Genomic DNA, 14,880 nt, shown 5'->3' on the forward strand with positions numbered 1-14,880 from the left:
ACAGGTGTTCTTTGGACCAATTGTACTTAGGTTTTGACAGGCTGAAAGGAAAGGATGGAGTGTTGCCAGCAGAAGAAGACACGTAGGTAGGTATGAATATGCATCCCGTGTTCCGAGAGCAGTGATAGCAAGAGGTGACAGCAGGATGGGGCTGGAGATACGCCTGGAAGGATGGCTGGTGACAGAATGGGAGGGTTTTGTACACCAAGCTATGGAGGTGTCCATTTTATTCTAGAGGTTGCAGGATGCCATAGAAGGTTCTGAGGAGGGAAAGGGTGAGAGCTGTGTGGGGTATAGACTTGGAGAAGGAGAAGCCTAAAGCATGTAGACGAACATATAGTTCCATGCATGCATGAGAAAACACATGCCTGAGCTCCTCAGAGGAACAAGGCTGGGACAGAGATGCTCACCTGTGAGCTGCCGGTCTCCTCCACCTTCTGCTTGCAAATAGGCAAGGTCAGGGTGCACTAAAAGTCCTGGATTGTAGCCCCTTACACATGCGTCTGTCATCCGTGCTTCCAGTGTTTCAAATACTTTTTTCTTTGTCACATGAAGTATACCCAGGTTTGCAAAGCTGAAGGGAAAACAGTAACAGCAAAAACAATCCAAAGTTACTTAATAACTGGAGAGTCTGGTTTCACTTTTGTAAGGTACGCATTGTGTATATTTTTAATATTAGAAGGGCACTATATGGAATATACTGCATATCACATAATACTATCATCGGGTCTGGGGGGGCACAATGTCATCAAACACGTTAACACTTCCACAGAGAAACCTATAACTAGACACATCAAATGGAAAAACAAAAATTATAAACAGCTGCATGTCAGGTCAGAGTAGATTTTGCTACCAAATGTCTACAGTAAACTTAAATGAATCTTTTGTTTTCAGAGCTTAGTAGAAGTGGAGTGGGGTATACTTGTACATATCCCAATAAGGAAGTTGTACCTGGATTCATTTTAGGGCATTTTCTATGGGATCATATGATATAAATTTAAAATTCCAAATATATACTAACATTTTTGAAGAACAAGAATAAGTATCATGTTTGGAAGAAAAAAAAATTTTTTTATCATCCCTGGGTTTCTGGTGGGATTTAAAGTCTACCTGGAACCCCATTTTCTCCTCTGTGATCTAGAAGGTTGGAATTACCTATCATCACCAAAATATCATCTAATTCCACAGCACTCATGTACTGAGAGTGCAAATATAATCAGGGATGGAGAACCTTCATCTCATGAAGGCTACATATTTGTAGAACAAAATATGTTCATAAGCTAAATAAAGTAAATGAAAACATTTCAGGAAAATACATAAAATGCTCCACCCATCAATTGTTTTAAAGTGCATAACAAAGACGTGTATTTAATAAATATAAAATAAGATGCTAATAAATGACAAAAAAGCACTTTATCAAGAAGCCTCATTTGTTCAACAAATATTTAAGCAGGTTCTTATTAGTGCTGGAAGTGTCCTTGGAGCTTTTATCAGTGGTAGAATCATCTCTATCTTCATGGAACTTATGTGTAGTATGATGACAGAGAAGAAAGAAAGGAAGGAAGAAGAAAATTGTATGACATAATTTGAAAGGTAATGAGTGTTATTAAGAAAAGTAAGATAGGAATGGGGAATAGAAGAAATAGTAGGCAGGAAAAATATGACACTTAAAATGAGAGAGCAGGAAGAACTCAGCAAAAAGGTGACAACTGAGTAAAACTGAGGAAGTGAGGGAAAAATGCAGATTTTGGGATGCAGAGCACCAGGGCAGAAGGAGCAGCAAGTGCACACATCCCGGGATAGGACCATGCTGGTGTTTTCAAAACACAAGTGTCCAGAGGTCAACGTGGCCAGAATGAAATGAACAAGTGGTCCTCATCTGGAAGAGTTCAAAGAGGTCAACGGGACCCAGATCTCTCAGAGTTAAACACCTGTGAGCTTTGGTAAAGATTTTTTTTTTCTCAGAAACAAAATGTATACATATCCACACAGACATATACAATTCAATATGATATAATATAAATTTGTAGAGGAAAGAACGACATGTTAAGACAACTGGACTGAATGAAAGTTGACATTCCATTCCTAGGAGATTGAAATGGGGAGACCACTATTTTCCTATCATTGTGGATGTTCTATATGGGAATAAGATTGAAAGGGACAAGTGGTACAGGTGCTGCTAAGGGTGGATGCTTCTGTGCTCATTAATGTGGGAAAGGAACAGAAGAGGTGAAGACAGAATGAAATGAGCTTACATGGAAGCCCAGACATGGAATGCATCGTGTGACTAGACAGAGGTGAAAAAGGGGACAGTGGGATGTATGCAGAGAATCAAATACACCAGTAGAAGAGAAGCCCCCGAGGGCAGGGATCTCCAATGGCTAGGATGCTGCCTGACACACGGGAGTTCAGTATTTGTCTATTGAATACATGAATGCTGCACAGAAAACTAAGCACTATGACAGACCAATGTGCACAGAGGCATCCACCCTCAGCAGCACCTGTACCATTTGCCCCTATTATTCCTGTATAGAACATCCACAATGATGGGAAAATAGTGATCTAGGAATTTCAATCTCCTAGGAATGGAACGTCAAATACCTGTGCAGCACTTTACACTGCACCATCTATAAGATACTTTTTTTCAGTTGTATATGGATATGATCCTTTACTTATTCTTCTGTGGTGCTGAGGATTGAACCCAGTGCCTCACACATGCTAAGTGCGTACTCTACCACTGAGCTACAACCCCAGCCCTATAAAATACTTTGCGAATATTTTATTTTATTTATTTTATTTTATTTTATTTTATTTTTGTACTGGGGGTTGAACTCAAGGGCACTCAAACACTGAGCCACATCCCCAGCCCTATTTTGTATTTCATTTAGAGACAGGGTGCCTAGTGCCTTGTCATTGTTGAGGCTGGTTTTGAACTCACAATCCTCCCGTTTCAGCCTCCTGAGTTGTTGGGATTATAGGTGTGCACTGCCACACCTGGCTTGATGTTTATTTGATGGGTATTTAATTTATTTTCTACTAGAAAGGCATCATTCTTGTGTATTAGGTGAATCAAGAACAGTTTAATTTGGTTATAAAACAATGTCAGTCTTCTGCTTTAGGTTAATGATGGGGTAACAGATTGAACAGAACCTCTCACATGTGAAAAAAATGGTTGTCAAAAAACAGGCAGCACAGAAGAGCCATATTTAAGAAAATAAAAATAAGTAATGTGAATCTTATGATTACTCTAGCTTAATACCTAGAGAGAGTCCCAGGTTACGGCACAGGAAGGGGGAACCCAATCTTAGCCTCTAATCCACTTGAGTTGAGGAGGCCAAGGAAGCTGGAATTCACAGGCAGAGCAGCAGAGAGGGAATGCAGTAAGATTCAGAGACCCACTCAAGTCTTCAGCTGAGTACTGATCATAGCATATATGGGGGAAACTACCCAAGGCTGGGAGAGGAGCCACCATAAAGGAGCAGGTGGAGCAATTCTTATAGCAATTCCTGAATGATGCAACCATTCAAGAAACCTCATAATGCATGGAGCATCAGGTTGAATATCAGAAGGTAGTGCCAGAGTGATGGTGTTAACCTAGACTAAAGGCTTTCTTGATGTCCCTAATCAGCTTAAAAGTAAGTCTAGAAAGAGTCAAAAGTTTCCCAAATTTAACTTCATTCCAATTTTCAAAAATATTTAAAGGCATATTCCCTCAAAAAAAAAAAAAAAAAAAAAATCCAGCACCCAGCACTGCAAAATTCAAAATGTCAGGCACCTAATAAAATATTACATGGCATAGAAAGAAGAAGAAAGATGTTACTCATACAGAGGATAAAAATCAACAAATAGAAATAGACCCAGAAATGCTGCAGACGACAACATTTGTAGACAAGTACATTGAAATGGCTCTTATAGATAGATTCAACATGGTCAAAAAGAAAGCAAGCATTGGTATGTTAAAGGGGAAACATTGGGGTTATAAAAAAGATCTCAAACAAACATGTAGCTGGAAACTACAATTTCTGAGGAAAAAATACATTAGAGGGATTAAAAACCTATTAGACACAATAGACAAAAAGATTAGTGAACTTGAAAATATAGTAATAAAACTATCCAAAATGAAACACAGAGAAAAAAGAATTTAAAACAAGACGAGGAAGGGGTGAAGCTTAGTGATAGAGCACATGCTCAGGATGCATGAAGGCCTGTTGAAGGGAAGGGAAGGGAAGGGAAGGGAAGGGGAAGGGAGGGGAGGGAAGGGGAGGGGAGGGGAGGGGAGGGAAGGAAAGGGAAGGGAAGGGAAGGGAAGGGAAAGGAAGGGAAGGGAAGGGATCATTAGTGAGCTGTGGGACAATTCCAAATGGTCAAATATGTGTAATCAGTGCTCCAGAATTAGATAAAAAGAAAAGTAAGCAGAAGAAAAAAAATCTTTGAAAACACAATGGGTTAAAAGTTTTAAAATTCAACAAAAATATAAGCCTGCGATCCAAGAATTCCAATGAATCCCTAGGACAAGGACTATGAATAAAGCTACACTAAAGTCCATCATAATCTAATTGCTTAAAAGTAATGATGAAGAGAAAATCTGAAAAACAGTGGAAGAAAAAAATGACACATTATGTTCACAGGAACAATGATACAAGACTGACACGAAGCTTCTTGTTGGAGACAGGCAAGCCTCAAGACAGAGAAGCAACAAATTTTAACCTCATGAAAAATTAACACTGTCAACCTAGAATTCTCTACTGTTCAAAAATATCTCTGAATAACAAAGATGAAGTAAAGACTTTTCAGATATATGACAAATGCTAGAATTCATCAGCATCAGATGAGTGGTACAAGAAAAATTGAAGGAAGAGCTTTAGGCAGAGGAAAATGATACCAGACAGAAAACTTAACTTACAAAACAAAATGAAGAGCAGAGCAAATGGTAAATATGTGTGTAAATACAAAATTTTTTCCCTAATTAAATTTTTTCTTTACAAGATATTGTCTAAGGCAAAAATAAAAATCATTGTGGGATCTATGGCACATGTATGTAAAATATATGACACAATAGCATAAAATGTGGAGAAGGGAAATGAAAGTACAACTGTTCTAAGGTTCACTATACAGAACAGGAAATAATTTTACTTAAAGGTAGATTTTGACAAGTACAAGATGTATCGTATGAACCCTAAAACAATTGCTAAGAATACAAAGACATATAAACCAAAAAAAAAGAAAGAAAAAAAAAAGAAAATGAAATCATAACAAATAATCAATTAATCCAAAAGAAGGAAAGTAGGAACAGTAAACAGATGTGACAGGAGAAAAAAAATAGCAAGATAGTGGACTTAAGCACAGCTTTATCAATAATCACATTAACCATAAGTGGCCTAAACAATCCTATTAAAAGTCACTGTCAGATTGAATAAAAAGGCAAGACTCAATTATATGAGTACATATTTATTTTGAGTATAAATATATAAATAGGTTACAACTAAGAGGATGAGAAGAAAATGTCCCATGCTAACATTAACAAAAGAAAGCTGAAGTACTTATCTTAGTATCGGTTGAGGCTGATTTTTAAGCAAAGAACTTTATCAAGGATAAAAGAGGATTACCTCATAATGACAAAGGGATCAATCATCAAGAGGACATAAGAATCCTAAATATTTATGTTCCTAATAGAAGAGCTTCACATTACCAGAAGCAAAATTTTACAGAACTGAAAGGAAAAATAGACATATCCATAAGTATAGTCAGAGATCTAAACACCTCTTTCTCAATAATTGATAGAACCAGTAGACAGAAAATCCATAACAACATAAAAGACTTGAACGACACTATCAAACAACTTGACCTAATTGACATTTATAGAACATCTACTCAGCAAGACAAGGTAAACTTTCTTTTTAAGTACACATGGAAAATTACTAAGATAGATCATATTCTGAGCCATAAAACAAGTATTTTTAAATTTATAAGGATACAAATTATACCAACTATTTTTTTAAACCATAATGGAATTAAATCAAATATCAGTTGCCAAAAGATATCCAGGTGGGAGTATATTTCAATCAAGGCTAACCATGTAATACTGCATGACGCTAAGTGAAAGGAGCCAGACTTAAAAAAAGCCACTAATCATGGTTCCATTTATATATCATTCTGGAAATGGCAAAACTATAGGACTAGAAAACACACCAGCAGTTGTCAGGATGAGTTGGGAAAAAGAATTGAATAAAAGAGAGTATACAGGAACTTGGGGGGTTAAGGAATTATTCTGTTTTTTGATTGTGGTGGTTATATGAATATTTGTCAAAATTCACAGAAATGAACATTTTAAAGGGAGAGTACTATAAAATTTTGATTCTGCTTCAATATACTTGACAAAATTTTTAAAGAAAGGTTATCACTGCTAATAATGAGACTGGGACTACAGCCCTATTCCTTACTCAAAATCACACATTTTGGGCATGAATGGTTTTCAACATGTAGTCTCCAGACCAGCAACATCAGCATTACCTTAGAACTTACTGAGATACAAATTTTAGGCCCTACCCCAGACCTACGGAATCCGAAGCTTTGCGGGTGAGTTTTATCGACTAGTGTTTTAACAAATCCTCCAGCTGCTTCAGATGTACCCTGGGGTGTGAGAGCCTGACTCTACCCTACTCTATCCAACGAGATCAGGGTCTCTGGGAAGGGGCCCGGCACCAGAGTGACCCAGGGTGTCTTTAATTAGTGGCCAAGTTCAAACCTGCTACAGTCTGCCACATGCTTCCATCATGTAATCATCCGACTGTTGCTGCCCTCTGGTTATATTTGAATCCCCGTCATTGGGCTGTGATTCGAAAGGGGCCCCTTTCTGTGGCCTTCCTCTCTCGCAGGACTCTGCCACTGACTTCATAGAATTTAAAAGCAGCTTTTGATTCACAATACATACTCTAATTTGGAAGTTTGATACTTCCACCCTTGGTCCATACTTAGTCATTTCCTTTAGTCAGTTCCTTTTATGAATATTAAGGTCCAACCCAATGAAATTACCAATAATTAATTGGTTTTGGATCTATAAAATAGCAATTTAACATCTGTACTAGCTCAGTAGGCAGGCCTAATGTTTCTCCTTTGCATTTTTATATTTATATATCTACTTCTAGGGTTTGCCAGCTGCTATATGCTGTACATGATAATTGTAAAAGAACAAAGATATTCCATATCTCTCTAAACCCAGACTACCAAAAATCAAACAGTGTGTGGTGATTATTGGTGGGCAAAGACACCTCAAAAAAGTTAAGTAATTATAGATATTTTCCACCGAATGAAAATTTCAAGGAATTTAAATGTTGTTGAAGAAATTGTTAATATTCAATAAATGGGATGGTTTATCAAACTAAAAAGGTTCTTCACATCCAAGGAAACAAGAGTGTGAAGAGAGAACCTACAGAATAGGAGAAAATCTTTGCCACTTGCACCTCAGATAGAGAATTAATCTACAGGATACATTAAGAATTCAAAAAACTTAACACCAAAACAAACAAACAAAAAACCCAAAAACTGTCAATAAGTGGGCAAAGGAACTGAATAGGCACTTCACAGAAGAAGAAATATGAGTGGTCAACAATTTATGTGGAACCTATGTTCACCATGTGAAAGAATGTTTACAACAGCATTATGTGCAAGCTGGAAAAATTCAAATATGTATCAATAATTAGAGAATAAATAAAAAGTGTATTATTTAAAAAATAAAACTATGATTAATTATGAGATATTTGTCTTTATAGTGACAAAATATTTGAATGGAAAATATAGTCAAAAAATTGTGGACTCAAATAGTGCCAAGAATAAAAATATTTCACCATTTCCAAATATCAGTTTGGTATATTTACTTTTCTTTAGATGAGTAATATTCTTGAATGTGTTAATTCTGCATGAAACTTCTTGCAGTAATGGACTTTCTTCTATTGAAATATCTTGTATTAGTTTGATCCTGCTGTATGAAATTTAAAGTCTGTTGAATAAGAATAGAATAAGACCATTTGTTTTTAATAAACTTTGAAAAGTAAAAAAACTAAATATATGAAAAAATGTTCAACATCTCTAATTAGAGAAATGCAAATTAAAACTACACTGAGATTTCATCTCATTCCAGTCAGAATGGCAATTATCAAGAATAGAAGTAACAATAAATGTTGGCAAGGATGTGGGGAAAAAGGTCCACTCATACATTGCTGGTGGGACGGCAAATTGGTGCAACTACTCTGGAAAGCAGTATGGAGATTACTCAGAAAACTTGGAATGGAACCATTTGACCCAGTTATTCCACTTCTCAGTGTATACCCAAAGGACTTAAAATCAGCACACTACAATAACTCAGTCACATCAATGTTTACTGCAGCTCACACAATAGCCAAGCTATGAACCAACCTAGGTGACCTTCAACAGAGAATGGATAAAGAAAATGTGGTATATACACACAATGGAATATTATTCAGCCATTAAAAGAAGGACTTTATGACTGTTGCTGGTAAATGGATGGATCTATTATGCTAAGTGAAATAAGCCAATCCCTGGGTTGGGGTTGTGGCTCAGTGATAGAGCGTTCACCTAGCATATGTGAGGCACTGGGTTCAATCCTCAGTATTCCATAAAAATAAATACATAAAATAAAGGTATTGTGTCCATCTACAACTAAAAAAATAAAAATAAAAAAAAGGAAATAAGCCAATCCCCCCAAAACCCAAAGTTTGAATCTTCTCTTTGATATATGGATGCCAACACACAACAAGGCGGGGGTGGGGAGGGGAAGAAGAGAAATTTGTTGGATTAGACAAAGGGGAATGAAGGGAAGAGAGGGGGGATAGGAATAGGAAAGAAGAATGAATCTGACATAACATGTTCATATATGAATACACTGCCAGTGAAACTCCATATCATGTAACGACCACAAGAAAGAGATCCTAATTAGAATAAGTTATACTCCATGTATGTATAATATGTCAAAATACACTCCATTGCCATGTATAGTGAAAAAGAACAAATTTTAAAAATGGGAGAAAATTGTTGCTATTCCAGGTCAAAATAAAAAACCAAACTAAGAGTATCTTTTCAAGAAAGATAATAAAAGCTAACTAATAAATGAATAAGAAAAAAAAAAGGAAAACTCACTAAAACAAAGAAATTGAAAACCAAAAAGACAAATATCTCAGAGTAAAGCAATAAAACCTATAATTAAGACTAAGGTTAAAGTGCTGCAGAGTGATATTGGCCAAATTAGATCATTACATTTTGTATTGTGTGCATGTACAAATATGTAACAATATATCCCATCAGTATGTACAACTAAAATGCACCAGTAAGAAGTGTGGGAAAAAACAGGGAACATTTTTGAAAAGAAAAAAACCAGACAAGTTATTTAAAACATGAATATTTTAATAAGGATAAAATAGTTTTGAAAACTACAAAAACTAAGATTATTGAAAATTTATGCTTAGAGAAAGGTGAAGAGAAGCCAAAGAAAGGTAATTCTTCTGATTTTGAGAATTTAAAGGCTTTTTTTTTTTTTTTTTTTGGAAGTGCTGGGGATTTGAACCCAGGGCCTTTTGCTTGCAAGGCAAGCACTCTACCAACTGAGGTATATCCCCAGCCCCTTAAAGGCTTTTATATGTCAGTTTTTATGTGCCTTTTTATATGTCATTTTTTAATGTCTTTTTTTGATGTGTTGGAACAGTGTTCTGCTTGTGAATCCATACTCTTAGACTAATCTGTACTATTGAAAACAGATTATCTTGGTTCTATTTCTAGTATTGACAAGTCTAAGGATTAACTTTGGCTATCTTCCTGATTTTTCCATTTGATATTCTGGTCTGCAAGTCAGAACATAATAATAATAATTGACGTCATGCCACAGAAACATATGTGGGCAAGTTTGCTCAGGTTATTTCCTAATATAAGCTAGTGTTAGCTCAGTTTAGAATTTTGGAGATATAAAGAGCCTGGAGATAGATTCTGTAATACAAACTCATTTTGTAAGGGAAGGGATTAAGGTCTCCAAAAACGTCACGCAACTTGCCCTTCGTCTTACTCGTTTAGAGTGACAGAAGTGAAAATAGAATTCTGGTTTGCAGAATGTTTGTATGGTGTGCTTTCTACAAAAGAGCAATCAGTTCTGATATTGAAAACTTAAAAAGAGAGACAGTGACAGAGAGAAAGACAAATGAATTATAAAGGAAATAGTGTACTTTGGCAAATATCTCTACGCTCACAATCAAATGGGAAAGGAGGTACCGATCTCCTACAGACCATTGAACAAGAAAGGCTACTGAGTCTCTGTAGCTCACAGGGGCCTTTCCTTGATTACATTCCTCAAAGAAATTGTCTAGGGTTAGAAAATCTCACAGAGCCAATATCAGGGGGATCAAACTCAGGAGTTTAGATGTTCAAAATGTTTGATGAATGAATAAATGAGTCAATGAATGACGAGTACTTCCAACTTCAAAGTCCTATATCCCCGGCCCCTGCACTATGAAAGTGTAAAAGAACTGAATCTTCATCTTGCTTGTAGACAGGTGATTTGCTTGTACTATTCTATGCCCCAAATCCATTAGTTCCTTCTAAAATCATCAAAGATTGCTAAACACCAGACTACATACTGGAAGTTTACATTAATAGATATTATTAGTAGGGAGCTTTAACTATAATTTTCTCCAAGACAAAGATTAGCACACAGATTAAACAAGACCAAAGAGAATCAACACTGCAAACTAACAGGAACCTATTGGAGTAAATCTGCAGACACACTAAGTGATGAATGAGTCTGAAGTGATAACAATTACCCTACATTTCAAAACTCTCATAGGTCAGTCAGAAACTGGAAGGATATTCCAGATCAGACCTCCAACCTACCGTGACATACAGTAGGAAACAAGCCAGTCTTTCAAGAGGATGTTGAAACAAGTTTATATCAAACACACTTGAATTTTTCAAATAAATTTTGGCTTCTTTCTTCAATCTAGAATCTTTTTTTCTAACATCAAAAGAATCAGATTTTAGCAACTTAAAAGAAAGCTCTCTCTCTAGGTTTTTCACACTTGAATATTTTCACAGTCAAACAAAGAAATACCTAGGAACATAACAACTCAACCTCCTTGGTTACAACCAACCTGAAACTTGACCAGAATTTAAAACCTGAAATGCTATCATCAGCTTTCTTTTGAGTGAACAGCCCACATTAACTAGAATTTTAGCATAAACTGTTTAAACCAGGATTAAAAAATGGTGAAAGATATTTAAAAAATTAAATAAGATTAATTAAACATTTCTTATCTCTTTGGTTTTTGAGAGGTTCAAAGGTAGGACTTAAAATAACAATTTCTTGGATTATTGACTGTATATATCATGTGCTAAATTACTATGTCATATGCTATTTTAGGAAAATTAGAAATAAAATCTATTATTTAGCATAATAAATATGTTTTATTAAAAAAATCTTAATACTTTTGGATTTAAATTCTATAAACTTCATTCATTAAAAATTATTTACTTGACCAATCCTTAAATGAACATGTCACTTCCTATTTATGTTTCAACTCTATGAATGACCAAACGAATTTCCATTCCTTGGCTTCTCATCTGTGCACACTTTCTAAGAGCACAAAGTTGGAACCATATTTATCTACTTCATACCCCAAAGGTTCACACTATAAACTCATTGAAGGAATCATCAAGAAGGTAAAAACTACCTCTAAAGTGTTGCTTTCTGGTAGTCAGTTTTCTTCAAATTTGTCCTTATCTTTTTCCAGACAGACAATATTGTTGAAAGTGGCATAAATGCCTCCTAGTCAAGTGACCATGTAATTTATCATCCAAACTGGACCACCTTTGAGAGTAGGAAAGGGTACTACAAATGATTAGTCTAGGCCACAGACACAAGGGTTGTTGCCTTCCTCCTTGGAGTCCCACTAAGAGCAACTGTTGCCCTCACCCCTTTCAACTGCTGGGAGTCTTAGAAGGGTTTGTGAGACAGGTTTGCTAATTCCACATTCCTGCACCTCACATTCTATCCGTTCCCGCCTTCCACAGCCTCCTGTGCCCTCACTTACCCGACCACCATGTCCTTGGGTCCAGCATTCACAGTGCAGATTCCATCCTCACAGTGTTTTCCCACCAGGCTGTGAGCGTGCAGGTGGATATTTTTTCCGTTTGTGACCAACTGAACAATAACCTTTGCAGGTCCCACATAGTTGCAGATCTATATAAAAAACACATTTAATGAGTTAGCATAGCTGACTCGAAGGCCACATGAAAAAAAAAAATCTATGATCAACTGGTAAGTATAAGAAGTAAAATACAAAATTATGTGTATCCATACATATATGCCCACAGATCTATTTTTAAATGTGATGACTAGATGAATGGATGGAAATAAACTGAAATGTTCATAGAGGTTGTGTTATGTGGTGAGAAGATACACTCCAGGAAGCAGGCCATTTAGAAGGCAGTATGCACTGGGAAAGCTGGAATAGCATATCCTGGAAGATTCCTTGTTGTCATGAGGCAGCTCTTTACTACTATCTAAGAATGTGCTTTTTCACTGAACCCTCATCACATTTTCTGGTTTCAAAATGTGGGTAAATGATCAATGAGAAAGGAACTAGTGAAATCAAGGGAATGAGCACAGTAAAAACAGTGCATCCTAAGCCTCTGGTGTGCAGGAGTCTTGTCCTAGGACCTGACTCTGAAGGTTGACTTTGAACACTCAAGTCCACAGAGCTGGCTGACCGTCATCTTTTGGGATTCCTGAGCATTCAGAAGTTCTTTCTGCCATGAGCCTTGATAATGAATTAACATTCATAATCACATATGCTCAGGTCACTGTTAGGTTTCTTCAATTAAAAAAGAGTGCACTCCATAACTGCAAATCCTTAGATTTCACATGTGTTTAGTTGTTCAGTTCTTATTTTATAAAACTAAATCTTTTTCATTTAGGTCATTTATCTTTTTTATTTGTGTATCCTTAAAATGAGGACAACAAAAAGGAAATAGCAAAAGAGCTTGGACACTCTTTCTCCTGTAGTTGTTTATCCAGTAGACCACAGACTCCTTCCTGGAGAAAGTCCCAGCACTGAAATCATACCAACAGAAAAGACCCATGGCCTTATTTTTACTCTCCTGAACCCTGTTAAGTTAGAACCCAATCATAAATTCAGGCAAATTCTTAGAGACGCACTGTACCTCTGGAAGCCCTTCTGATATAAACTCGAGGTATAGAACCTACGCTTGCCAATGAAACGTCCTGGAAGAATCCTTTTTAACCAACCTGCTTCTACTATAAACATCATCAACTGGATTCATATTCTGCTGAGGCAGGATTGTTGTAGGATCTTCCCAGTATGAACTTTTTTCTAGACCAATCTCTGATTGCAAGAGTTGAGAATATGATCATTGCTGGGATTAGTCCCCTAAAGGCTGGGGAGAGATACTGTCCACCTCAGCAAAAGATAGATGCCCCTTCAATAACTGTGTGGCTTTGCCTCTCTGCCCAAGCCCTGGTGCTGAGCGGTGGCAGAGGTTAGTTCTGAATCCTCTTAATATCTACCAATGGTTTGGATGCCTCCACCCATGTAGAAATTTAACTCCCATTGTTAGTACTAAGAAGGTAGAAATTCAATCCAACTATGGTATTGGAGGTGGAACCTTTGGGAGACAAATAAAGTCAAATAAGCCATAGGGTTACAGCCTTAAATCCAATGCGGCTGTCACTTTCTAAGAAGAGGAGGAGATGCTTAAGCCAAGACATTCTGTCTTACCGTGTGATGCCCTGTGTTACCTTGGGAATTTGCAAAGAGTCCCCACCAGAAGGATGTAGCTACCCAGTCTTGAACTTCCCAACTTAAGAACTGTGAGTCAGATGAACAACCTTTATTTTGTATGAATCACCTAGTCTGTAATATTCAGCTATAGCAATGGAAAACGAACTAAGACATCCCCTCTCTCAAGGACCAAGGCCACCTGCTGGGGAGTGGCTTCTAGTCCTTGTAGAGCAAACTAATTACAAAGGGGGTGTCAGATTAAATTTGATTTTGACCACCTCAAAGCACAAATCAATTTCTTAGGCATAGCATTTAAAAGCCCTTCTGGGCATAAAGCTAATTATGAATTGAGCATGTTTCCCTGTTATGTAGTAGGCAGGAAGCCTTTGCCCTTGAGTGCAGGACGGGAAATGAAGAGTGCTGGATTTGCTCCAGGCTGACTGTACTCCCTGGATTACTGATGCCAGTTCGGGGCCTTGCAATGACATCTGAAATCAGTCTTCATTAAGAGCACTAAGTAAACCAAGTAACTTCAGTTCTAAGGTGACAGTTGGCACAAGAGCAACACTGGGAGGTTTCACTTGGGTGAAAACAGGCAAGCCATTCACCTGAGCGCACACCAGGCTTCAGCGATTAACCAGATCGCCCTGGACATTTGGACCCTTCTATGTTACCATTATGAGGGAGTTACTCACTAGCACTGATGGAAAGAGGTGGGAGGTGTGCTCACCAAGCACTCACATGTTTTTCTTAATGATTACTTCATGCCAGAAGGGTGGCAAGAATGAGGAACTGGGTAGTCTCTGAGGTAAAGGACCTGAAAGATTTGCCAGTGACTAATGTGCTGTTTGATCCATTTGAAAGAGTCCAACTCAGCATAGCAACGTTTGGTTTTTACACAGACCACAGGGCAACAACAGGGAGGCCCCTGGGCTTTGTGGACTTTCCAGAGTATCAACTGAAAGAAGAAAGCTGAAGTGTGGGGAGAGACAAAATGATACTATTTGCAAATTATATGGTACATGGAGACCTTGGCAAACTAACTCCAGGGAGACTATCCTTCATAAAATGCCATGACTAAGAG

At 37.1% G+C, this 14,880-nt stretch overlaps 1 protein-coding gene across 13 annotated transcripts in view; it reads right to left on the bottom strand.

Annotated features, from left to right (window-relative positions):
* NFKB1 (nuclear factor kappa B subunit 1) overlaps positions 1–14,880 on the bottom strand; it is a 199,013-nt gene that overhangs the window by 40,179 nt on the left and 143,954 nt on the right. For all 13 annotated transcript variants that reach the window (XM_079154676.1, XM_079154673.1, XM_079154672.1 and 10 more), the window contains 2 exons: positions 12,087–12,235; positions 411–574 (listed from right to left, as the gene is read on the bottom strand). In XM_079154676.1, coding sequence (XP_079010802.1) covers positions 411–574; positions 12,087–12,235 — 313 coding nt within the window. The remainder of the gene's footprint in view (positions 1–410; positions 575–12,086; positions 12,236–14,880) is intronic.

The sequence above is a fragment of the Sciurus vulgaris genome (genome assembly GCF_902686455.1).
Source record: "Sciurus vulgaris genome assembly, chromosome: 9".
Lineage (NCBI taxonomy): Eukaryota > Metazoa > Chordata > Mammalia > Rodentia > Sciuridae > Sciurus > Sciurus vulgaris.